A 27,506-nucleotide genomic window follows, 5' to 3' on the forward strand; every position below is an offset into this window, starting at 1 on the left:
GACTGAGATTTTACTTCTGACTTGCACCATGCCCTGTACCTAGTGCTATGAAACAATTTAAAAAATAAAAATAAACACGGGCTTGTTCTGAAGTCCATCTCAGCCTCCCTGTCACTGTACAAGGGACCTAGAACTAGAGGACAGTTGGGTAGCTGATCTGTATTACTCACTAGGGTATCTGTCCAGACTCCAAGTCTGGGCCTGTAATGCTCAGACCTGCATCAAGAATGAGCCATTTTCCTTTGCATCTGTCACTGTTGATTTTTCTCATCCATATCAACATTTTCATTGCAGCTTTTTGCTTGTGATCCTAAAGAACCCTGGTTATTTGGAGTTTTTTAATTGCAGAGCACAATACGGTGATATGTGCCAGTTCTGACTGTTGTTTTGGGAGATGACTAGTGCATCTTTGCTAGCAATTTCTATTTCTAAGCTGATGAAAACACAGGCCTTTTATTTCATACTTTATTTTTCCAGCACATATTTAAAACAAATAAAGGAAATTTGGACAGTGGTGCTGTAGTGCTGGCTAGGAGCATCTTTACACAATGCAAGAAACTCATTTCTTGTCAATAGGGCGTACATCTAAATGATGACAAAATAGTGCCCCAGGGATAGCTCCTGGGGTGTCTTACAAGGGTTTAAGCAGAACATGTAAGAGAGATGCTCACAACCAACATTGCAATAATAGTAAGAGGCTTTGAAATCTATCCATGGCTCTCCGGTGATAGGATTTTCTTCCAAATGAGCTATCCCATGGCTGGAAGCGGACAGGTGCTGATGAGGAAATTACTCTCAGGATAATAGCAAGAGAGAATCAGCGCAGCTGCTGCAGAGATGGTTATGTACTTACTGCTGGATGTTTTTGCACTCCACTGCAGAAACCAGCACTCGGTAAAAGGTGCAGGATGGGAAGGGTCATGGGAACTGATACGCCTAGGTGGACAGGGCAGCCTGGTTTCCTTGGCTTCCACCCTGAGATCTTTGTTCTGATGGGGAAGCCTGATAACGGGGTGAGCACTGCTGACATTTATTGTCATGTGTGTACAGAGATGGGACACGAAGGCACACTGCCTAGAGATCAGTGCTTTCAGCCATGGGATAATTTCCCCTTTACCTCGGAATCTGTCTTTTACTGGGATGTGAGCTGGGAAAGTGGTTTTGCAGTGCATCAGTGACGTTGTGAAGTTCATACTAAACTTTCTCTTCATTCTGAGAGTAACAACAGCTAACAGTGGATTTCCCTGTGTGAAATGCTTTCCTCTTGCAAATCTCTCCAGCATTTAAATGAAGATACAGTAGCCACTGTTCACATATTCATCTCCTTGATGACAAAGCCGCATCTTTGTTCTGGTGTCTCTCCTAATACGAGTTACACCATATAATTTGTATCTAGGATTTGCTTCAATCATGGTCTTACATTCCTGAGACACTGATGTAATGCAGATTGTCCAGAAAGATTGGTGCATGCCAAAGTAACTGTTCCCAAGGTGGAGCATACTGCATACAGCACTATAAATTATCAAATAATGAAGCTCTCCTGTTGTACTTTCAAAGCTTCATCTTAACAGGCTGATTTATGGGTGAAATTACTCGAAATACTGCCTGATAGTTGCCAAATCTCATCAGTCTTTAACCAATGCCTCATTTAAAGCAGAACTTGAAGCCCAAACTTGCAGACCCCTGCATTGCAGACAATTATCCTAAGACCTAACAGATCTTTGAGACTCCTTGACGCCGGGCCAACTCTTGAGACTTTTTTTGGTCTTACTAGCTGACACTTGATAATCTTTCTGGCAATCTGCAGTGACAGTTCGCTTAATAAAACGTGCCTCGAAAACAGTGAAGATGTTTTCTGGTGCAGTTATCTCAAAGATCAGGATTATTTTGGGACCAGCAGCATCGCATTAGCGCTAAGGACCAGACTGGAGCGGTGGTAGCTGTCCGAGTTTGTACCTGTGGCAAATTTGCATGGATGGTGTACAGTATGTTTGCAGTAGGATTTGACCACTAACTCGCACAATATTGCTAGAGATAATGACCGAGGGTGTAAAGATGCTGGTTTTGGTACATGCCCAAGAACTCTGCTTCCTCTTTGAAAGGACAGGTCAGGTCCGTACAACTGCAGAGTGGTTCACAGCTCACTGAAGAAGCAGTAAAGGCCAGCAGTCAGCCTTGTGCTGCATGATCTTGGTGAGTTAGCTCGGTGTGTTTCTTCTTACTCAGGAGCTGTGAATACAGCCCCCCAAAGCCATCAATCAGGATTAGAAATTACATGAGGAGAAAAATCTGGTATAAGACCAAACCAAACAGTCTCCGCAACTAATACCATATTAATAGCTTGCACTCCACTATTTACCATTGTAAAAAGGAACAGAAAAGTCAGCTTTTCCACGTGGTGTTCCTCTCATGACACAGTGATGAAATAAGTGTATTTATGGCACTAGCTGGACCTCAAGTGTGGCTCCCCAGCTCACCCAGCTCCAAAGCACTGTGACGCTCCCGGCTGCTCTCGGTCAGGGGACAGATCCAAAGCACAGTGAAGCCAGTGACTGGCTTGCCACTAAATTCAGCCCAAATTTGCATTCAACCCTTGCATGAGTTAGTTCTGGGCATTCATATCTGGCAAACAATTTTAATTTTAAGGAATAGTACCCGAACAGGTATGTTAAATTACCTGAAACTTGGGCATGTTCCAAAGTGGCTTCCTAACAGGGTGTTGAGGTGTGTAATAGGGCTGGTTTCCCCGGGATGGGCTGGTGTTAATCACACCTCTGCTGTGTGCTCATGGCTGGTGGCAGCTGTTGGTCGGGGTTGTATGCAGGTGCATGGGGTGCGGTGAGGTTGTTTGATTTCTGGAACACTCTGTATTTACTGTCATTTGGTATCTCAGCTGATGAAAAAGACAACTCCTGGCAGCATCTAGAGTAAAATCCAACATCTGTTTGATTTGATTTGATAACAGATTTTTGTATTGCATTTAAGAGTACCCAGACATGGTTTGCAGTTCTGCTGTCCCTCTTTCTGTTTTACCTGCAAGGCTAAGTGACTATTTCTGAGATACACCGAGTAAGAGAGAAGTAAGGAAGAAAACATGCAGAAATAAATGAAATGAACTGAAAGGTCAAACAGTAAGTGTGATTCAGATGCAGTGATCAGGGAAAGAGGGACTGTGTCTAGCCCAAATCAGCTGTCCACCCAGTGACCCTCAAAAAACCCAAGCAATCAGGCCTCATTGATATGACACCAAAGAGGCTGGACACTGCTTGTTCAGACAGCCTGAAACAAACCCACAGTCTGAGACCCAAAATCCTCATCTGACTCACTCCATGTCATGGTGGCAAGAGAGTCACTTAGTCCTGAGATGCATTGGGTTGTCAGCATCCTTCTTTAAGGCTTTTCTTATCAGTGTAGCAGAAGCATGGCCATTCAGCTGCACTTGTCCCTAAAACAGTTCCCAAAATCTTGCTGAATGCTAGAGGAGCCACTGCTCCTTGCTCTAGCAGTTCTCCAAGCTCTTGCTGTAGCTTGCCCTTGATTTCCATAAAGGCAGAGTTTACACAGAAGAGCTTCACACAGCCCTTTATGAAGACAAAAAGGAGGGAAGAGAAGGGGAATGAGGGAACATACAGAATAAGCTACTTAACATGTAAAAGAAACAGGAGAGCAATAATCCATAAGATGTGCCAAGTAACACACCGCAAAGTAAACTGGGTGGCCAATTAGAAAGAATCAAATCATGGTTGTGATGAGATTAGTGTCATTTACAGGGGGCTGATTCAGAGTCCAATGAAGCCAGTGGAAAAACTTTCCCTGACTCCCAGGCCTTTGAAACGGGCCCTAATGCTCCTCAGCTTTTTAGTTTAAAGGCAGCAGTTTCACCCCATGGAACAAGTACGTAACTCCACATGGCTCTGTGGTGGGGGAAAACACGCTACGTTTCCTTGTAGCTCCTTATTATTCTTACTGTTATTCTGTTAGTGAATAGTAGGGTAATTACATCATATTGCTGGTTGTCAAAGGAAGCATGAAGAGGCCAACAGAGTTTCAGAAAAATAAAGACCAAGAGAATTCCATAAAAATCTGATGGGGTGCTGTAAAAACTTCCCTACTTTGTCAGATGCTCGGATGGTCTCATTTGGCACGTCTTGTTTCTGCTGGCAGCACTTGGAGATGGTCAGTCTCTGACAAAGTTTCAGCTCTGTTGTTACATTAAATCTGAGCTGTGGAATTTGGTTTAGCAGCCCAATGCAAAGAGGCTGTTAACTATTATATCCTCCAGAACATTTATATAAAGTTAATGTGCAAGTGAAAACAAAGTTATTTTTCCCACATGTCCCACTAATTCCTCCTGTTCTGCTTAGGCATCATCGAAATGTTCTGTGGAGGTGAGTCCTTTCACACAGAGATCGCAGCCAGGAGCAGGGATCTTTTTAAGAGGAGATGACAGGAGTATCTATCAGAAACTGGATTTCACATCACAGATATCTGGGCAGGAGTTGATTTTTTCATGGTGAGATACTGAATGATTGATGCCTCTGGCTGCCCGTGGGTTGTTCTCATCCATCTGCCCTTCTGTTGCCACAGGTTACATCGAAGCAGCTGTGATCCCTGCAGGTGCCCGACGGATCAGAGTGGTTGAGGACAAACCTGCTCACAGTTTTCTGGGTAAAAAGACAGAACAAAAAATCTTTTCATTCAAAACTCAGCTCTGTTCTCTGTTAAAGTGATGCTTCTCTAAATGTCTTGTAAGTGATGGGTTTGTTCTTTTCACAAAGTGGCTTTGATTTTGTTATTGTTTCGATCTCTCTACTTTTGTGGCTTGATTTCATGATACTTGCTTGACGTGATAGTACATGACACTTACAAGGCCCTTGTGCAACTGGAAAGGACCAAAGAACACGTTTATGTAGACAGAAGGATTTCTGAACAACATTTGGCGCTGGGTTGAACGTAGCTGCCCACACTTAGGAAGGGAGTGGAAAAGAGAGCCGTGCATTTAAAGGAAGGATTGGCAGAGATACCAACAGGAAGGCTCCAAGCTCAGACTGGAACAAAGGCAGCACAGGGGAGCTGATGTCCCTTAAGGACCTGACCATGATGTTGCCTGCCCCACTGCCCGCACCAGCAGGTTTTCACTTGGTGCTGTTCTCAAGACCTGATCCTGCATTCTGAGGTGCGGGATGTATCACAGTGTTTCAGCCCTTCCACAGCCTGACGTTCTCATAGCAGTGGTCGGAACAGATACATGTTCCAGCTGATGCTTAGCCTGGAAAGTATTAGGTACTGTTTTCACTTGTGTATGTTCTGGTTCTCTCAAAGTGAGCTTCTCAGAGTGGAGACACTGTGAGGTTTCAGGGTAGAAAAGCACTGGAAGATGGGATTGCGTCCAGGGATATATCAGGCCTGTGGTAGAAACTCTGAGAGGATCACAAAGCTTGCTGCCCTCCCATTGTGCAGAAGGGGAAGCTGAGGTGTCAAAACGTGTTCATGGCTATGCATGGAGGCAGTAGCAAAGCTTGGGCTGGGATCCTTGGCAAAAACGTTGCCAGTTGTACCACTTCTTGGTAAGAAGCATGTGTCCCTGCTGGTACTATTTCTGCTAGTGCTGCAGCCAGCTTGCTGGGAGAGGATTACGCCTACACGTAAGATGTTTGACATAGCAAAGCACCAGTGGAACAATGAGAGCCAGTGTTTCCTTGGGCTTTGCAAATACTCTGTCTGCTGGGAGCCAACCTTTTTGTTTGTCTTGGTGGGATTTCCACAGGTTATTTGTCAGGGGTTTGGGCTTTGGCAGATAGCTGCAGCAGTGAGATTCCTATGTGGAGCTAGCCCTTTGTTGTGACCACTTAACCTTGACTTAAGCAGGTATTTCTCCATTAGGTGGTGAACATTGGAACTTACGGACATTTGAGAGCAGGACTTGGCCCTTGTATGTGTCCCATAAAGACAGATAAAAATTCTACAGATTTTAGATCAAAAAGTTCTTTCCAGGAGCACTGGGCATAAGGAAAAGATGCCCAGTGTCTTGCTAACCTCAGTTATCGAGTAGCAGCAGGAGTGTTCCAACTGGATAAAAAAGATGACCAAGGAAACTAAACTCTGGTCACTCCGTTAGGCCTCATAATGCATTGTAAATCCAGATCTGAGTGTGGAAGGATTTTCTTTTTCAGTTACACCATCAAAGCGGAGCCCAATCAGGTCCTATTTCCACTCAGAACCAGGTACAGTGTTTTGGATTTGAGCCCAGCATAATTTGGAATCATTATTTCATGTGCTGGGAGCAGTGCCTGAAGAATTTCCCTCCACCTACAGGCAACCCACGCTGGCTGGCTTGGCTGGCTGCAATGCTTAAAAACCACCTTGAACAGGAAATGCCTCGGCAGTTTGTGTCCACAGGCTGGGAAGCAAGCTGGAGGGACCCAAGGTGGAAATAAAGATCTGACAAGGTGCCAGGTTTAGAAACAGATTGGTCAGTTCCTGTCTTCGAGCCAACAAGAAAAGGAGTTACGGGTTGTTGCTAGGGTTCCTTTTCCTTAATGTTCTTCTACTGTACAGCTTCGAGCCAGGAATCAGCTCAGAGATGTAAGAGTGTGGATGCTTGCTACTGCCTAAATGCACCCACAGTGGGGAGAAGGGAAAGAGCTGTGCTTTGCTGCCCTGGTTGAGGCGTAGGGACCCAGGAGAGCTGCAGCCAGCTTGGGGCACTTGCACCGAGTGAAGAGAAGCTGTGGTGAAAGCACTTTGGCTCAGATCCTCTGCTGAATCTCCAGTGGAACTCCTGCAATCCTCAGTGAGCCCCTGTGGGGCTGTTTCCAGACTCTCCTGCTCTGTTACTTAGGGAACAGTGCCTGCAGCAATCAAAATCAAACCTTTCCCAGAAGAGAGATCCACAAAGATTAAACATTTTATTTTTTACCAGCAAGCCGTCGTCCTTTGATGATGAGCTGGATCCAAAGCATAGTTTTAGTCATTCAAGCTCTCAAACGCTCTTGTGAGCATGGGCCGTGAGATTTTTGCTAGTCAGCAGTGCTGCTGTGGAGATAGTTTTATCTCATTCCCAGCTTTGATTAGTCATGTTCGTGGCTCCTCAAGCCTTTGAGCAGCCTGGAAGCCACTCAGCCTTGGCAGAGGAAAACAATCCTGCTTCGGAATTGTCTGAAGTTTGCACAGGGCACTTCGTAAAATTTTCAGTCTTTAAATTAAATGAGCCCCAAAACATAGCTGGGCACTGAGGCCAGTTGTCAGCACCCAGGCAGAGGGCTGCCCGGGTGCTGCTTGTTGGGAAGGGACCCCGCAATGGCCTGACCCATCCTAGGCGTTGATCAGGAGAATGCAGGTTGACCTGGCCATAAAGTATGACAGGGATTATTTTAACAGCATATATAATGGTGTTGAGGTGCCTCAGAACACGTTTGTCCCCTGTATGTGGAGTGGCAGAAGGAAGGTGAGATGGTGCCCTGCTCTGAAATCACTTCAGGAGTCGTCTGTTGCCTTTAGTAACCTCTGTAGGATACGGAGGCTCAACTTGTCCTGTTGAGCCAAATAAAAGCTTGTTCAGGAAATCCCCTAAAGGGAAAACTAACAGGGATTTCCATCCTCTGAAATGTCATCTGAGGAAGGGGTGAGCTGACCCTTCAGGTCTTGAGGGGGCCTTCACCGTGGTAGCTATTTAAATGGTGCTAGACAAGGCCAGCCAGAATAAAAAGAAGGTCCACGTAGAGTAGTCCAGTATTACAATAAACAATCCTCCTAGGAAATCAGACCAAACAGAAAAGTCAGGTGTGTTGTGCAGTTGACAAGTCCAGCTCCTGGTCTCCTAAGCATTTTAGGGAATTACTTGTAGCCTACACACAGCTGGAAGGATTTGCTGGCTTTGGGGACTTGATCCAAAGGGATGACAATGGGAGCTTTTCCTATTGACTTGAAAAGGCTTTAAATCATCTCCTCTTACCTTCTTACAACACACTCAGTAAAGTGCAAGCCAGGGTTGTATTTTTTATTGGAAGAGAATAGGCTTGAAATGCTGGAGGTTGAGAAAACATCGTGTTGAAGGCTTAGCCAAGAGACACAGTTAACCTTGAACTAAGGGAGCCCAGTAACTGTAAAACAGCCTCTGCTGTCTGATGTCACGGCAGACTCGACCATAGGACGTGGATCTCCACAGCGGGGCCTGGGACTTTCACTCTCTTAAAACAGGATCTGCCAATTTTCTCTTCCCTCAATGCATCACCCAGACGTCTGAATAACTGTGTTTCCATCGTACTGTAGAAAACACAGAAATCCTGAGATGACCTTGCACTAAGTCACAGAAATCAGGTGCCCTTAGAGTTGCTTTTCAGTACTTGAAGAACAGCAGTGTTGCTGATGCAGTAAGTTCTCCTGGAAGAAAGGACGCAATTCTCCAAGTATCTTTCCCTGTCAATAATCATCTTACAGGGATTCCTTCTGTAATATGGCTTTCTTTTTGCCCTTACTGATGCACAGAGGATGTGCATCAGACGGGACGGATGTGGTCTTGCAGCAGCTGACATGATGCATGCGGCTCCAGCTCACGAACTCTGAAAGCAAAGTGCCTGTGTCAGGCTCTGCGTTGCCTGCTGATATTTTTTCTTTGTGTCCTGCTTTCCATCACACGCAGGCACAGACAGTATATCACTTGTTTCTGCGTTCTGTTTTGAGAGCAAAGAAGGCATCAGGCAATATCCTGACTATCAGCTTGTTTTATTTCTGATGCTGGAGCTTTGTAATGACTCTCCAGCTTTTTAACTGAAAAAAAAAGTCTCTGGAGTAATTAAGAGCAACGTAAGCGGCACATTAAATTACGCTTTTAGGCAGTTGTTGCAGGTTGGAATATTCTGCCTTCCAGGCTTGAGCAAAGGGGTTATTACACTGATCTGCCAAGTTCACTGACCAGTCTGCCTTGTAACTTGACTTGCCTTTGTAACTGTTCAATGTTTGCGTTATGGAGGACACACAAACTCAGCAGAAGTTAGATTTTGCACTTAAAGATATGCACTTAAAAATAGGTGTATCAACATAAAGATTTCATGGATTGTTTGTTTTTTTCTCAAGGCAAGTTTAGGAAAATATAATTTCGGAAATTCATTCTGCTTGGAAAGTAAAAAAAAAAAAAAGCAGAGAGTTGTCTTGCTCCATTTGGAAGGAGAGTTTAGAGAGAAATGATCTATGAGTTTTTTGCTAATGCTTGAATATTTGAATAGGTTTCATTATGTACTGTCTGAATGGGAATCATCAAACTCAGCTGCTGCCAGACTTCAGTCATATAGACACTTTACATTAAAATAGACAGATCTTGCCTTGCAAACCAGGCTTCTGTTTACAGCCACTGGTGCTCTCATCCTGTTTCGCCCCAGGTACTGGTTTTAATGGCTTTAAGAGTGTAACAGTGTCTATGTAAGTGTTTTACCAGAATTCGCTTCAGGTTGTCCTCTAGCAGCTACTCTGTGTTGTTAGATCCTTATATCATGTCTACCAATTTGGTGTATGTGTCCATGTTTATGGTACCATCTGTTTTTCTAAGATCAACATCTAAATAGTTAGATTTGAGAAGAATCCTAGAAGTGATTTAAGTGGTAATTTTTGATATACCAGACATGTTCCTTTTACAAAAACCTGTGTAAGTTTACTCCGTAAACCTTTGACTAATAATAATTGGGCTATTCCAGGAAGAATTATGGCTCTAACTAATTGTTTTCTAATTATGCTTTGTGTTCCCAATCTGTATTCCACTTAGCTTGGATAAGCAAAATGGGCTAATAGGGTTCGCACTTCTCCTAGTCAGTCACTGCTTTATGGTTTTTGCTTGTCAGCACAGTGCTGTAGTATTTTAGTCTTACCTTAAACACAGATCAAATCTTTCTTCACTGAAAATCAAAGAAAAGCATTTTACTTGCACAAACTTTCCTTTGCAAAGAACTGTATGTATGGAACTGAATTCAACAACATGCCATAAATCCACGTGTTTTTCAGGCATGCTCCTGAAATAGATCAAACTCTGGAAGATTTCTACCATTTAGTCCTGAATTAGTAGTCCTTTTTTTCCAAGGACAGTGGGTAGTTACCTTTCCTTCCTTTTCATTTGTAAACTGCTGCTGCACGCTTTTTTTTCCCCCTCCCTTTAAATTCTCTGGCAGAGGAATGACACAGAGAACATTCAAAGTTTTGAAGCCGGAGAACTTTGCTTCTTTGAAAAGCGGAACCTAATAATTTTAGGTAGTAAAACCTTAGCAATACCAGTTTATACGATATTATTTTTACTTAATGGTAATGGTAATGTAATTAGAAATTCCTTCAGCAACTGAAATACAGGATATGCACAAGTTAGTAACCTCTAGATAAGTCAGCTAAAATTATACTTAATTTATCTTCTAAACTTGTGTCTGTTACAAGCCTGCTGCATCTTGCACTTCAAGTGGGCTGAGAAAGAAGTTCAGTCTTCAGTCAGTGTAGTCAGTAGCCTATTTGTAATTACATATTTGCTTTCATTTCATTCCACGATATTTGATTCTTTCCAGCTTTAAAAGATTCCAGTAAGAGATCCATTAACAGCGACTGGAAAATTGAGCTTCCTGGTGAGTTTCAGATCGCAGGCACTACTGTCCGGTACGTGCGAAGGGGTCTGTGGGAGAAAATCTCTGCCAAAGGACCAACTAAAATACCACTGCACTTGATGGTAACTTTATATCCTTTGTTTGTGTTTCTTAAGTGATGCAACCTAAAGGGTTTATATTCTAGATGAAAGTTAAATTTTGATTGCTTCCTCACTAGAGTTTCTTACAGGTATGCAGTGTTGCTTCTCCTTGAATTCTTTTGCAGCATTGGAAGGGCTGGAGATAACCACCTCACTACTTAAAAATAACTTGGGGAACATGCAGTGTCCCAGTAAAACCATTTCCATTACAGGACATTCCTGTAATGTGCCACAGATAATATGACAGGTTCGTGCTAGAGTCCATAGGTCTCCAGGAGCCTTCTTTCCTTCACGGACGTATCTGCTCACATACATGAATAGAAATTTTGCCAAAATTCCTTCTTAGCTTATGCCAAAACATACTCTGTATTTAAACACGTTGTTGCTCTAATAGAAAAAAAATGAACATTTTGCATGTAGAGATGATACATGTGAATTTGACTCTCTGTAGTGGCTTCATTGCATACAGAAATGTTCCTTGTTTTCTTTTTCTTTTTCTTTTTCTTTTTTTTTTTTTTAAGTTTTATGTGTTTTAAGCTGTTCTTGAAGGTTTTGCTAATGTTCAGCATAGTCCTTCTGTTAATTTGGGTGATGGGGTGATGGGCCAGTCCCTTAATGTCAGTGGTAACCTGAATGTTTCTACCTATAAGATAATCTATTAATGGCTGTCTCACAAATGTGTTAACTAGTTGAAACTTTGTGTAAAGCTTCAAGATTTCTATAGAGAGATTTGCATACAAACATAGAGTATTTTAACATTTGCATTGTTTACTATGACTTTTTTATTCAATTACATTTTTCTGCGTGCAGTTTCTTTTCCTTGTGACTTTTTGTTGTGTTTGTTCAATGAAGACTAACTTAAAGCACTGCTAAGTATTAGAAATCTCTCCCTTTCTTCATCTTATTTTTTTTTCTCATTGACATTCACTGTAAAACATCTGACAGCTCAGTCTGAAAAGCTCAGAAGTTGCTTGAACTTTTCACACTCACAAAACAAACAAAAAACAAAACAAAACAAAAAAATCCACTTTGTTAGTGCCTTTCCTGTGTCAAAATGCAAGGAAGATGAGGTGTTTTGTCTTATCAGACAGATGGGTGAGTGTACCAGGCTCATATACAGACCAGGGTAATGCTGGGTTCAGTTTACTTCTGAAACAGTCAGTGAGTTGTGTTTGGGCACATCAGCCTTCTCCTGACCACGTAATGCAGGGTCTGCCCTGTATAAAGGAGCTATGCTCATCATCAAGAAAAATCAACATCTCCTTGAGTTTGGCCTTAATGCAAATCTTCCCTTCTGACACCAGGACATTGACAAAATATCTTGTACTTGCAAGATCTTCCTAACCTTGTGAAGATGCTGTGCAGGATTCCTTTGCCAGCTCTAGGAACTTCCCAGAGCATTGCTGGGTTGAGGCTTATTGCAGTGAAATCTGGTACCAGCATTTTGCAAACTTCAGCATGAGTAGAACTCTGATTTTAAAGAAATGCTGTTTCTCCTTCACTAAGAAGTAAGAAAATAACACAGGAAACAGTTAATAACAAGTAAATAACATAGTGATTACAAGGTTCCCCACGAGTATCAGATTCAGGTACAGACTTTTTCAGCAGATAAGAGAAAAATCTTCCTGAAATGATTAAAAAAGAGGAAAGTAAAAGTTACCAGTCCATTAAAAAAAAAAAAAAACACGTGGCTGAAAATCATTGCCAGTCATAAAGAAAGCACGCGTGAAGTCTTTTCTCCAGATCAGATATTAATCTTTTTCCTTGATAAAGGGTAGTGGGTTTCATTCTTTCAGCGCAAGAATGGCAGGATGGTTACCAGTTACCTCTAAATAGAAAACTGTTGTTCAAACAGTGGTGGAATACACTGGACTGACAAAGAGCCAGAAGCTTCAGTCAATCCATTGTGACCTGCATTTGAAATCAATTATACACACATACACACACACACCAATTATATGTGGCTACGAAATTGCATGAAATTGGTTTCATATGGGCCTTTAGATTCACTAGTCTTGCTCCCATATTGAGATAATAAGGATTTCTTTTTAGGGGCTGGTTTTTAATACTTGGGGCATTTCTCCAAGTGCGTTGCTGTAAGTATATTTCTTGGAGAAATTAATGTTTGTGTAACTAGGCCTGTGCTAGACCTCCTTTTGGCAACAGAGGACAACCAGACACTCCCAAAGCATAAAGATGCTTTAGACAAGACTGATTGATCGGTTCTGTAGAACAAGCTGCCTGTATCCTGTGCACTTAAACTGCCAGAGCAGTACTTGAGCTCTCTGCTGCTGAATGCCTGGTATTTCTAATTGTGAAGAAAAGTATATAGATCCATCTTTGTAATGATGGCTAACTAGTTGCAACTTTGGCATTCAGTTCTGGTAGGAAGGCTCCCTCTGTAGCTGAAGCAAAATCATACCTTTGTTTCCAACATCTTCTGAAAGATGTTTTTCTGCCTGAAATCTGCGCCATGGAGAGCAACTCCCAGGTGCTGAGTTTGTGTTGCCCCATAGACCTCCAGGACGTCGGTGGCTACAAGCTGGACACCTTATTTTAGCACATATGCTGGGGGATTTTTGGTTAAACGAGCATACGACAGCTTTAGTGAAATCATTGGTAAAGTAGGAGTGATTTCTGCCAATCTTAATGGGAAGCAATGATTGTTGAGATAAAATAGCATTTGTAAGTTTGCTTTTTTTTTGATTGTGCAGCTGCTTGCTTCATTTTGACAGCCCCAACTTAAAATATCTTAGCTAGGGTGCTGCTCCTGTTCCAGTAGGTGCCAAGAGCCAGCAGAATTCACCAGTCTAATGCTACTGAGATTATGGGATAATAAGTATAACACCACTGCATCAGCATTACAGTAGTAATTCTTTGATTTTTGTATTAGAGTGATAATCCATGGGCCTGATACTGTATTGGGTGTCTTCTAGTCACTTCTGTCTTAAGCCAGTAGAATTGAGAGCCAAATGAAACCCGACATGGAAATGAGAACAGGACCAGAACTGTCATTTGCCTGTGGTGAACAGTTAAGCATTTTTCTCTGTTCCTCAGCGTTTTTTAGTGGTCAGTAAATTCCAGAATAATAACACTAAAGACGTCACATGTAACTCCATGGGAAGCAATCAGTTTGCTGTCGAAAGCAGGTTTCACCTCCTTCCAGCAATGTGCAGGGCTATGGAAATACACATGCTGCCAGCAGCTGGATGGTACAGCTCCACCTTGCCATCCTCAGGCTTCTGAGATGACAAAATCCTGCTCCTACAGCTTTCAGCAGGAATAGTCACCCTCACTTTGAGTGCCACATTTTCCAGGAAGCATGTGAATTTTTTGCTTTCATTGCTTTGTTTTGCTTTGAGAAGGGTCACATTGTGCCTTCAGATGCATTAATAAATGCTTCTGCCTTCAAACTGGACTGCTGCAGCTCAACTCAAATGCAACAGTAAATGCTGCAGCTCACAGAATCAAAGTCAGAACAGTTGAAGGCTGAGAGATATCTGGAGGTTATTTTGTTCACCTGCCGTTCTCAAGCAGGGTAGCATAGAGCAGGCTGCCCAGGACCATGATCTGTAGATTTCCCCATTCTCTACTAAGTTCCCCATCCAGAAGCCTGGGTCTGTGTATGAGACTTGGAAACAACCTGCTTTCTGGAAAACAAAAGTAGGACAGGTATGATGAGGGATGTTATTTTTAACTGTAGACGCTCATTAAAATAGTTGTTACTTGAAAACTGGTGATTTAATGCTTCCTGTTGTGTTACTATTTCTCTTTAGATACTGGCTTGCTGATCACATTTGAGACTTACACAACAGTAATAGTCATGTACCAGATTCCAGGCTTAGATATCTCCTTGATTATTTCAAATACTCACAAATCATGAGCTGTGAGTGCTCTCACAGAGGCCCTGGATTGCCAACACTACTGTAATTTCAGGTTCCTAGATAAAGATTTGGTTGCCTGTCATGAAGTACTTATATTTTGGAAATATGGACCTGAAACAGCATTTCTAGCATTACTGTCTCTGCATTCTGTTAGCTTTCCCAGTTCACAGTATGTCTTAACAGTCTTTCTTTTCCTGCTCAACCAGGTGCTGTTATTTCATGACCAGAATTATGGAATTCATTATGAATACACCATTCCTGTAAACTATACTGCTGAAAACAGAAGCGAGCCAGAAAAGCAACAGGATTCTTTGTACATCTGGACGCACAGCGGATGGGAAGGGTGCAGCGTGCAGTGTGGAGGAGGTGAGGCCTTTTGGAAGCTTGGTGGGACTTGTCCAGCGCCTGCAGACACCAGCCGTTAGAGGTGCCTGCAGAAGGCGGTGTCGCCAGAACATGAAGGAAGCTGGCCCTGGTGATGTATGTTGCCATAATGAACTCAGACGAGAGCTCGTTCTCACCAGCTCTCCCAGCTATCATCTGCATCCCCACAGTTAATTTTCACCCAGCGTTTTGGCAGGGACACTGCTTTGTCGGCTTGTTACTCTAGGCTGGGACTGCACCTGGCTTAGTGCTCCGCGGATGGCTCAAGGCGCTGCGTGCAGCCTCATATCTCAAACCTCCGTCACATTCTTGGAGTAGAGTTTCCACAGGTGTTCAGACATGTTCGCTGAAAGACATTTCCTTCCCCGGGGATGAAATGGGAGCAGTGCTGCTGTGACAACTCCTGGAGGATTGCATCAGACCCTCTTAATGTGGGGTGGACTTTCTGGGAGTACATTAGCACATTGCAAATCACACTTTTCAGATGATCCCTGAAACAGATTTGTTGAAACCCTCGGGGGGATTTGATGCCTTTGAAGCCAGAGGCCGGTTTGTCAGCCACTGTCGGTTGAATTTTCAGTGCTGGAAGAAGTAGGGTTTTCCTTGAGGAACATGGATCATTTCCATGCCTTCTGGCCAGTTTTTCTTCACAAGTTTACCTGGTTATTTATCATATTTTATAACACAGGAAAAGAGTGCTCATCTTCTTGTTTGAAGGTTCACTGCCCTCAGTATACTGAAATCATGGATTTTTTTCTGTAAAAAAAAATCTTAAAATGGACACTTTTACTCACCTTTTAAAACAATTTGTTAGAGCCATTAAGCCCTCACCTGAAAGAGTAGTAAATTTGTTTGTGGCTTTTCTGAACTGTGTAACAAGCCTGCCACATCCCTGAATTCTGTCAGTACCTGGCAACAGGACTTCCACCAGTAGTAGCTTGAATGGCAATTGATCTCATATGCTTTGGTTGTCAGATGCTTTTACTACTTATCCAACCTGGGAAGGGCCTCTTCCCTTTGTGCGGTTTGATCCTGAACTGCATCAATCAATTTAGCCATCAATAACCTCCATACAGACTTGTACAAATCCTGTATTAACAGAATTTGAGTTATTTTGAATTATCTGCTGTAAATCATGAACAGAGTCAATCTGTTGCGAGCTGAGGGTTACAAGAAGAGGAGCAGAGAAAACAAAACAATTACCAGCAAGGCGAAGTCATATGGTGCAGGAATGGCATTTTCTTTGTCACATCTGATTACTGTCGTGCTGCCTCATGACACCACTTTTCTTCTGGCACACAGAGGAGAGCTGATTCCGGAGGGCCACAGTTCTGCTGTCTCAAGGAAATATCTGATACACAAGAATTAGTTTGTTTGGGAAAAGTTGACTACTCCTGAGATGTCTCTTACTAGCAAGGTTTTTTAAGCAGCATAAATGGAGGGAGAGGAAGATCAGAAATATTTTATTTTGGTGACTTAATTTCACCACTTTGTGAAATACAGACAAACCCAGTTTATCACCATTGAAGCCTCGTTACTCCTTTTCAACCTGACTCCTCCTGTACTGGGAGCAGCAAGAGGCAGCTGTCCTGTCATTATCAGTCACCGAGGGGCGGGTGGTTGTGTCTCCAGTTTACATAGCTGGAGCATCTGTCCTGGGTGATTACAGGGCACTGTAACATGTGAAGGAGGAACCAGAAATGAAAGCAAATTGTTTTCAAGATCGTTTTCCCATTAAGTGCTAGAAGGAGAAAGCCCAATGTGTTGTTCTTGTGGAGCAGTCAATTTTACAGTTACTGGGGAGAGATTTGTAGCTTTTCTGAAGAAGAAAAGAAAAGCACAAAAACAGAACAGTACAAAGGTAAGACAAGTGGAAATAAGATTGCTTACAGTGTTTGTAGGGCTGTGTAAATTGCATCTTGTAAAGATAGTAGGGAGACCTAGTTAATAAGTTTACAAATTTTTGTTCTTAGCAAATAGTTTCCTGTTTTTCAGCATAGTTTTTTTACTTTTCTTACAGGCGAACGGAAAACAATTGTGTCCTGTACTCGAATTATTAACAAGACCATGACACTGGTGAATGACAGTGACTGCCAGCGAGTGAATCGCCCCGAGCCCCAGGTCAGGAAATGTAACACACACCCCTGCCAGTCACGGTAAGGAGTTAAAATATAAAAACCAATATCCTCTTCCTTCACAAATCACCCATTTCCAAAGTCTCCATCTGGTGAACATGGTGAAAATGTCTAAAAGCATCGGGATGCATTGTTAGCCACAGTAACCAGCTGTAATATTCATTTCCTTTTGTTGAGCAGATCAGATTTTCATTACCTCAGAGTCCATTTAATCTGTGACCAGTAAGTCCAGATTCCATGTGAGCTGCCTGCATGCATTGTCTGAGGATGTTTTTTTCTTTTCCTTTTGGCTGCCTCCTGGGAGACAGAGCAACTCAAAGTATAAAGCTAGACAAGATTGCAGTGAATGCTTATCCAACCTTTTTTTTTTTTTTAAACCATCACAGAGTAGGGTCTGATTAATTTTTGTAGCACACAGTGCTACAAATAACCTCCTGAACAGCCCACAGCCTTTAAGCTTCTATAGCTTGTCTGCTGTGTTGCATGCCTGATCTGTACGAGCAGAGTAGTTTAGAGTGGGAGTCTGCAGGCAAGGAGTGTCTTTTGTTTGTGTGAAGTTTGTTCAGCATCTACCAACACCTTCATAGTTTTGGAAACATACCTGAATCTTGCTAAAGTCAAGAAATGACAATGAAACACATTTTAGATGCTTTCCTCAGTAAGAATGGTTTTCTGCATCAGTAGGAGTAATTAAAGCTTTAATAGTTGTAAGTTCTAAAAATAATAAAAAGCTTTTCTTTTGGCAAGCACTTTTAGCTGACTTAATTTTGTCCTGCGTTGTATAAAAAATAGAGTTTCTGTCCAAAGTGACAAAACACAGAAAAGCAAATTAATGTGTTCTGTTTGTTTGCTAGCAAAAATGTTCACTCGTGGTCTGAAGCAATTTTTAGTACGCTTTTGATAGCAGTTAGAAAACAAGTTTAGGATAAAGCTCAGGAATATCTACAAAAGCCAGTTCAAAGCAACTTGATAGCTGTCACATCTTGTACAGTCATAGAAGCCAGGGAGAAGTACCTACAAAACTCATCCTGCTGGCAGAAACAGTAGGGGAAATGAGAAGCAGCACATTTCCTTCTAATTGGACTTGTGCTCTGATTAAAGTGCCCTGAAGCAGGGAAGTGTAGTGTCAGGTAATCCATCAATAAGGATAGTTTTTTTCAGATTTCGTTTTGTGTCTGCGGTGTCTATTACAGCTGTATGATGTTGTGGCCATGCTGCTTTCAGCAGTTCTGAAAGGTGTAATGAGATAGCCTGTGTGCTTCTAGGTCTGTAAGGAAAGCCGAAGTCTCAATGGCTTCAAGGAAACAATGTCATTTGCAAGAGGAAGTTTCCTAAATGAGGATTCAGTGATGCTGGCATTTCTGTCATGTCATTTTCTCTGAAAGGCAGAAACAAGGAGCATCTGCTTGTGTTTCTGCCCTAGCATCAAGTATTTCTTTTAGACCTTTTGTAAAGACCTTGGGAAGAGACTGGAGTGAGTCAAGGTGATATGGAGGGGTTCAGGTGGCAGAGCTGAAGAAAAGCAGCTTACAAAGGTTGGGAGGAAGTGAGAGGCTTTTGTCTCTATCAGCTGAATATGACATAGAGAGGCCTTGCACATCAAAGTCTTGTAGAGCCTTAAGACCCACAGTGCTGTTTCTCAATGGGATCTCTGTGATTCTGAGCTCTTGGTGAACTCCTCCTTGTTGCACATTTTTCTCGTGGTATTGCTGCCTCTCCAGGGCAGTGACAGTGGATTAGGTTGAATCACACAAAATCTCCTGAGAAAGAGCCAGTCTGTTCCCATGTGCAGATTGTGTTCTTTTGTGGATTCAGATTCAGCCCTTAATGTTGTTCCAATGTTGTACTCCCTTCTTCTGTATGGAGTTATCGGGCAATTTATAGCCACAGTTCAGCCCACTTCTCCTCAGGAGCAATTAGCACCAGCACAGTGACACTCTCATTGGTACATTTTTTGTTGGAGCAATGACAGCAGACACCAAATGTGCTTAATGCCCAGAAAGGCCACAAAATCCTTGCTGATGATCTGACAGACCACACTCCCTCACTCCCTCCGTGTAGACCACACTTTCACACTTAACATGCTTTTGACTGGAAACATTTTTCAGAAGCACATTCTCCGTGCCTCTGTAGAATTTAAATTTCCACTTGCGTTTGCCCACCCAGATATTAGAAATGCATGCTTAGCATATTCTCTGACCAAGAACATCTTAAAGAAACCATTCTCTTCCACCATGTCAATGCTTTTTTTATAAGCCCTGAATTTGTTTTAGGGTTTCAAGTAAAATTACGGTAGCATCTTGTTACAATAAGGTCTTTTCTTGCTTCCACTCGGACCCAGCCCTTTACCTGAGCAGAAGAAAGAATAATACTTTCCCTTCTGTAGTAGGTCTGCTCTGTTTTGTGTATTATTATCTCGATTTACACTTCTACTCAAAATGTAAGGGAATCATCTTACACAGAATTTGTCTCCAGGGAAAGGTCTAATGTCCAGAGCACAAGACTTGGTCATAGGACACTCATTCTCTGTTGCTCTTTTGGCTGCGCGGTGTGACTTACATTCATTATCCTACACTGTCCATTTGCTTCCTGTCTCGATCTGTGTGTACTGTGGATTGCAAACTCTTTGGGATGGAGTGAGATCATGTTGTATAAGTGGAGGAGGAGGTTATTGCTGTTGAGATTGTAATAAAAATGAAAAACAATAACCTACATTACATATAAAGTGATCTGGGGAGAAAAAAAGGTACGATATTAATAACAGTGTCTTTCTTCCAGCATGATTCCAAAGTGCTTTGCAAATTACACATCCCTTTGAACTTCTGCCACCTCTTGGCAGAGCCAAATAATGTGGGGCAGGGGACAGTAGTTTCATGAGGCCAAGGAGAAGATTAGAGCTCTGCAACTGCGTCCCAGCATCCGAAAAAAACAAAGCAGGATTGGAAAAAAGGATTGGATACACTGACATGTTTTAAAATTAAACGTCAGACTACAGAATTTTCTTAAGGGTTTTGTTGAAACTGGCAAAAATGAAAGAATCTTTCATTCTTTATTATTGTTACTCTTTCACCTTTTAAAAAAATGCCTCTTTTTCTTCCTATTTTATTTTTTATGTTCCTTGACCCTCTTTTTCCATTAAATTCTTTACAGCTTCCTTTCCTGTCCCAACTGCACCCTATTAGCACCTCTTTATTCTAATCCTTTGCCTAGCTCTTTAGATATTTTTTACAAAACCCTGCTGTAACCAGATGGAATCTGGATTCTTGCATGCGGTGCGTATGGGTTGTTTCCAGCACACTGAACACCAACCCAAATATATAGGCAAACCCAGCGCTCATGTTGGCACCAGACTCAGAAATCACAGATCACATCAGCTGTTATTACTGAAAATATAGGTCGGCCAGTGGCCACACACTTCAACATGCATGGTTGGGTCTATGAATATGAAACTGCTCCCCTCTAATGCAGGAAGAGAACCAAAAACACATGAAATTTCCCAACTGTTAGACTTGTTGTGGCCTGCATGCAAACACTGTTAGTTTTCCTCCTCTTTGTTGTAATAGATTTTAATAGAGTTTAAGTTCTTTCAGGGACCTGTTGAATATGTGCTGTTCCTACGCAGATGCTTAACAACAGCATGAACAGCCAGAAATCCCTGCCATCGTCTGCAGAAAACCACAGGAGACCTGAGCCCTTATTTTCACTGCTCAGGACTTGAAAGCACCTCTGAGTCAAACGATTAGTTTTCTGCTACTACCATGTCATACGCTAGTTTCCATAAGCCAATTTTGCTCCACAGTTTATTTCCCTCACAGGAAGGCTTTTCTGTGACCTTGCTGTTCATGTGGGTCAGGATCTTTTGTTTGTGGTCTTAATTATTTGCTGTTGTTTTTCATCTACTTGTTCTTGCATCAGCACTGTTTATTTGCTTATGCAGTTTTCTCCCACCCTAGCTTTTTGTCTGTATGCTTAGTGCCGTACAATAAAACAAACCAATTTATCTCCTTCCGTCATTTTGCTGGGGTAAATCCATTACTTTTAACTGCTTCCTGGATGAGAAACTGTCCGTGGATTCTTACTTCCCTTCTGTGCTAGTGCTCTAATTCAAATCATTTGAATGCATCATTTCAGGGCATAGGTGACCAGAATTGTGTTGGAAAATCTCATCCTCCGTTTCATCTAGCCCTTACACAGTTGCATTAGTACTTTCCTGCCTTCGTTGGCAGCAACTCTCCTGATGCATTCTTTGCTTTTTTCATGGCTGTATCACATTTGTGGCTTAGAGTCATTCTGGATGTTTTCCTCTTCATTTGTTTCAACATATGAATCTTACTTTAACACGGACATGCTTGTTATTAGTCCCTAAGCACACAACCTTGCACTGTGTACTATTAATTTTCAACATAGCTTTTCTATTACAGTACTCAAGGTTGGTCGGTTCTTCTTGTTATGGTATCCTAATGCTCTTTTGCATTGACAATGCTTCCAGACGTTGTACTGTCAGCAGTTTCACCAGTTTTTCAACAGTTTTCTTCTTTTTGGGCCAAGGTCATCAGAAGCAAGACAGATCTTTCAAGAAGTCCCCTGGTAACTAATCTAAATTTCCTTCATACCTGATACTACCTTTAAAGCACTACACTGTGGCCAGCTCTCACCTTCCATGCACATCGATATCCTTGTTTTCCAGCATATGACCAGTTTCTCCAACTTATATAAGCATTTCTAATACAACAAAAGGAGTTTTTCACTGGTAACTAAGTAGATTAAATCTACCACATTTCCGCTTTCTGGAAAAGCAGTTATTTTAATCAAAGAAATATACTCAATTAGTTTTGCCTGGTCTGCCTGGAGGAAGCCTATGTTGCATTTTTCCTATTTTCCATTTACCACTATGTCATTGATTATTGCATCCCGCTAAATCCATTCTAAAAACTGGCATGCTACTGAGATGAGGCCTGTGGTTACATGGATCACTTCTTTCTTTCCTTCTTTCCTTCTTCTTTCCTTCTTTCCCTCTTTCCTTCTTTCCTGCTATTCCCCTTTCACTTTTCCATCTGTGGGCAGGAATCCAACACTGCTTTCCAAGGGCTCACACACTGAAGTGATGCCTGCTGGGGAGAAAACGAAGCCAGTTGCAAGGGTCAGCCAAGACCCCAGCTGGCTCGGCACCTTGTAGGCTTGCCCAAAAGGCTAGTGACTGCTCGGAGCATGGGTGCCTTCATGTGCAATGCTCGATGGTGCCTGCCTCTTGGTCCCCAGTCTGGTTTAAGCTCATGGTGCTTGTCTGTAAGATTCTTACTGTCTGAGAGCCTGCCTCTGCCTTCAGGCTCCATCATAAACCCGTGATTATATGCAAGAAGGCAGCCCTACAGAGTGAACACTGTTCTCATGGATGATGATGGTCAGTAACCCAGTGAAAATCGTTTTGTGTGCTATGACCTGGGCTGTGTTCAGATCAGCCTGCCTGCCTGCTATGTTTGATCAAGTCTCCTTGAGTCCAGGCTGTTTGCACCACATTGATTTGTGTTATCAGCACACATAGATGAGGAGCAGAAAAGTTTTGATTTTATTTTATGGGGTCTTGCAAAAAACAGAATTTGGGGGATCTGTCTGATGGGAAACTCCTGAAGAAATCTGACATATTACTTGCAGGATTGTATGGAAATTGTACTAAACTGGAGGGACTGCTGGGGAGTACCTGTTGAGAGAAGGGACTAAGCTGGACACTCTGTATTTAATTATTACAAATTCATATGTTCTTTCATTAATGTCTTCAGACTCTTTTGGAACCAGTACAAATTTTTTATCATCCACAAGGTCCAGTGGCAAGGAATTCAAAACCTTACCTGCACCTTGAGCTAAGCCACATCTCCTTTTGTGTGTTCTGAATTTGGTTACATGAAAAAAAAAAAAAAAAAGAACAGCTATGGGGATGGTTTCAAATCATTTTAGCCTGGAAATCTGGCATAAATAGTAATGTTAGCACCCTCTGATCCAAGGAGGCACCACGTAAGAGCTCATTTTGAAGCACTTCCCAAAACTGGAGTTGGGATCTCCAGAATCAGTTTGAGCTTAATGAATTTGCCAGGACTGCGCTGGACACGGTGCGAGACACGGTGGCTGCCGGCGGCTGAGCGAGCGGGCAATGCTGCGCCCTGGTGGCTGCTCTTCGGGGAAACCCGCCTGGGCTGGAAACCTGCAGGTCTCCGGCAGGTCTTGCAGGAGAAGAAGCCAAATGCTGTAGACCAGAAAGCCTCAAACGAATGGAGCACCCTTGTGAGTAGCTGCTGTGGGTGTCTGCTGTCCTACCGTGGGCACGTCTGGCTGTTAACCATCCACTAGAAGGAGACAAAATCACACACGTTCCCAGTTGTAGGCAGCTCATCGAGTACAGCAAGGCAGTCAGGAGTTAATTAGCTACTGAAAGGCAAAAAGATGTTTCCAAGCACATCCAGCAACCCAACTCAATGAGGCAATTCTGGAAAAGAAGTAAGAGAAAAGGCTTGGGAACAAGCAAAGGATAAAATTAGGAGGGCTTGTTGGCTACTGGTAAATGCATTTACATCAAATAATTTAAGATGACTGGCTGGAGCAGAAGTTCGTTTGGCATTGGCTTTCACATGGAGTCATGAGACAGGTTTCTTAGCTTTGGTGTAAACACCCAGGCTGGCTTACATCACAGCTTTTCCCGTTACAATGTTTGACTCAACAGCCTGATGTTTGAACATCGCATTGTTTTAAAATGTTAAACGATCTGTGCTTCTTTGGTTTGAGGCTCTTGAGGCCAAGCATAGTCTTTACCCACAAAGAAGGATTAGCAGGATAATCTAGCAAAATATTTAATTATGGGTGAAATTCACCCCTCCTGCTGCCTGCGGTAACGCTCTGCATGCTGCTTATATCCTGCAGTGCGAGCTGAGGAAAACACACTGCCTTCCTCGAGTGGCAGAGAACGGAGCTGGCCATCAGCTGCCCCATCAAAGGTACACCAAGCATGGAGAAGGACAGTGGTAACTCACTGCAAAAGGGCTCAGCAGGTGTTAATACTCTATACCTTAGTGTAGCAAGGCAGTTGCAAGCAAGGACACCTACTCGCACCAGTGCCACGCTGAGTCCTTGTAACCAGAGTGATCTGCTCAGTGTGAGGGATGAGGGAGGAAGAATACAAAGTCTTTGGCGTAAAAAAATACTTCCCAAGGTGCAGGTAAATTATAAAACAGTGTCCATGGTCCTATGATCGTATAATTGGTGGGAAATTAAAAAAAAATAAAGCTGTCAAAATGATAATCACCAAAGAAAAAAAAAAGAAATCTGTGTGAGTGAAAGTTGGCAAGTCTGCTAGCAGAATGACTACTGTACTGGAAAATTACTGAGCACTGTTTATAAAGGCAGTCAGACAGGAATGTTAGTCTTGGAGTCCTACTTTCAACATCAGCAGCTGTATTATTCTACTAGATTCCTTGTACTTTTTTCCAAAAAAAAAAAAAAAAAAGAACAACAACCAACCTTCTAGTGACTGGGTGTGGCACAACCTGTTCCCAAAAATCCAGATTCACCTGGTTATTTTGACCCCAGAATAGCAGAGATGTAGCAGAGAGCTTCAGAAGTGCATCGGGAGAGAAGGATACAATAGCACAGTGTGTGTGTTTCATGGAAATCATAAGTCCACTTGTAAACAGCGTTTTCTTGCCTCTACATACTCAAGCATGAACTTAGTTTGATAGCTGTAAGGAAAAAATATCTGGCTATCAGTTCCATGTGACTAATTCTCAGAAATCTTTTCCAGTTCTGCTCGCTACAATTATCCAATGTGAAATCCTGGCACCAGTGAAGTTAGTTGGAGTTTGCATAACTTCAGTGGAGCCACAGTTTCACCAAGGTGCCCTAGAAAACCAAGAGCAACTTCAACATGATCTTGCATCACAAACTGGTGCTAAAGATGACCAGCTCTAACTTGAGATGGAGTTATCCTCACCTAGACAGTAATTCAGTGGTGTGTGTTAAACCAAAAGGTGCACAATAAAATTTGCTACAATGCTGGAAGTGTACTGCTTTAGATTAGTTTCTCACAAGTGCTTTTTCAGATTAGCATCAGTGTTTAGTATCACATTTCCTCTGATATTTTATTGAGCAGTAGTGCAAGCTCTTAACTAGTTAGAGCAATCAAAAAGCAGGGTTATTAAATACAGAAAAATGAGTGTTATTGCAACTGTATCTTTGGTCACATCGAATCTCTTACTACAAAAACAGGGAAATGAATTCCAGTGTAGCATTAGAGAGGGAACAGAAGTAACAGAAGCCCTGTAGAGAGCTCCGACATTGGTCTTCTGCACAGCTCAAGACAGAAATAACTAAGAGAAATTTAATGGGCTGCGATATTTATCCTACAACATGCAATGTCTTTATGTTATAAGAGGATAGAAATCTCTGAAAAGTGACCTCATGTCTTTTGGTTTCACTCCTCCACCCCATCCTTCAGCCTTGACGCATTTTATCTTCATAGTATGTTTTCCCAAATCTCTAGCTACAATTTCATTTCTAGCTACAGTTCATTTGCAGACATTCATCTCCCCTAGGTTCGTGTACGCAGTGCAATAGATGCTAGTTGTTGGTTTTTTTTCATAGAAAATGGGGGAGTCTTCAGCAAGCAGGTAGAGTGAATAATTCAAGGTTAATGACTAATCCAGAGCACAGAAAGATCAAATGATGAACTGAACCTCCAAGAGATATTTCAAGTTTGCTCCAGGGGGCTGCCAGATGATTGTTGCCAAAGCAGATTAGAAGAACTCCAATTCCTGAACAGAGATACTGAGAGGTCAGAGGTTGAGAAAGACTCAGAAGATAAAGATTTAAAACAGCCCTCTCAGATTGCATGTCCTGCCCATCCCAGCCTTTTGAGGCTATGGATAAACACCCTTCTGGGCATTTTTTAGCTAGAAAGACAGACACAGGCTGGGTTAAAAAAAAATGTGCTTAAAAGCTCATCACTTTCTTAACCTAAATCTAACCACCAGCGGGAATCATCTAGCTCTTGAATCTTCTATAGAGGTAAGATTACAAAAAATAATGCTGTAGATGAAGCCATCTCTAGGATTGTGAGAAAGATGAATGTGTTTGTCACATAAATCACTCCTTGTTGGAAAGAGGACAGGCTCTCCAGTACTCCATGTAGAGCAATCACATGGTCCAACAGAGTATGGTTATATCTGGGGAGGGAAAAACCAAATGGAAAAGAACTGTGGTGTCAAGCAATTCCTAAGATCATTTTACTGGCTTAAAGCATAGCTGGAAGCCAAATGGTCTATATGATACACACCTGGCTTAGTGTGCAAGAGTTAATTGCCTTAGTTAACAACACAGAGCTGGCTTTGTGTTGTATGTTAGAATAGTGGAATTATTTTTGACATTGTCATAAGAAAAATACTTCAGCTTCTTTAAAAATGAAAAATAAATCTCATTCTTAAACTCATCCAGGTGTGTTCAGAAGGTGTAATGACAGTGTAGAGAGGAAAATGTCCGTAGTGTAATTTAATAGTAACCATAATGTGGTACTATTTGTGCATCACATTTTTCTTGCCAGTTAATACATTACCTGTGGACAGTAATTTTGCTCATAGCTTGCTGAGCATTCTTTTACCAAATGTGAAACAGGCAGGAATTTCCATATTTAATCACTTCATCCATAAATCCTTTGTCTTTCCATTGATAGTGAACCATGATGTTGAAATACAGTCATAGCGATTTTCTCTCTTTCAGGCATTAAAATAATATTTTCAGCTGACTGTGAAGGGGACTTTGGGAGAACTGTGGGGGAAGATCAGGGCACTGCTAGGACTGCACATAGGATTCACGTTTCCTTGTTTGCCAGATGAACTATTGAACCAAGCAGAGATTTCACTGAGATGATGAAGTTTGATGGTAAAGTGATCATCCCCTTGATACTTTCGAAGATATCCTACTTCAATTTAATCTGGCTTTTGTCTCTCAGACCTGAAACTAACCCCCCACACCAAAATACCCTTTCTTTTCAAAGCGTTTGGATTCCTGGTTAGCAGAAGCTGTCCCAGGTAGGTCAGGGTGGTCCATGAGGTTTCAGAGATCCCTTACAGTGCAACCCCACCTTCTTTTCAACCACTGGTGGACTAAGGCTTGGCTCAGGGGGGGATGTAGGGGATCTGTAGCTGAGGCTGGCCATAGGGATGCTACTCTGACAAAAATGCTGAAGATGATTTCATCTTCACAGCAGACTAGATCTGAAATGACCTGAGCTACAGCTTTCTGTTGATTATCTGGGTTTTGGCTCATGCTCTGTGCAGTCATTCTTCTCATGATGATATTCAGGCTTTCTGTACCAGTTATCTAGTCACACTCCATCCTATCAGTACTCAA

The 27,506-nt window shown here is 42.2% G+C and overlaps 1 protein-coding gene across 2 annotated transcripts in view; it reads left to right on the forward strand.

Moving 5' to 3' along the window:
- ADAMTS17 (ADAM metallopeptidase with thrombospondin type 1 motif 17) overlaps positions 1-27,506 on the forward strand; it is a 172,502-nt gene that overhangs the window by 116,743 nt on the left and 28,253 nt on the right. For both annotated transcript variants that reach the window (XM_084531890.1, XM_084531891.1), the window contains 4 exons: positions 4,588-4,668; positions 10,539-10,696; positions 14,805-14,964; positions 17,003-17,138. In XM_084531890.1, the coding sequence (XP_084388016.1) occupies positions 4,588-4,668; positions 10,539-10,696; positions 14,805-14,964; positions 17,003-17,138 (535 nt within the window). The remainder of the gene's footprint in view (positions 1-4,587; positions 4,669-10,538; positions 10,697-14,804; positions 14,965-17,002; positions 17,139-27,506) is intronic.

The sequence above is a fragment of the Aythya ferina genome, assembly GCF_964211825.1.
Source record: "Aythya ferina genome assembly, chromosome: 11".
Taxonomy (NCBI): domain Eukaryota; kingdom Metazoa; phylum Chordata; class Aves; order Anseriformes; family Anatidae; genus Aythya; species Aythya ferina.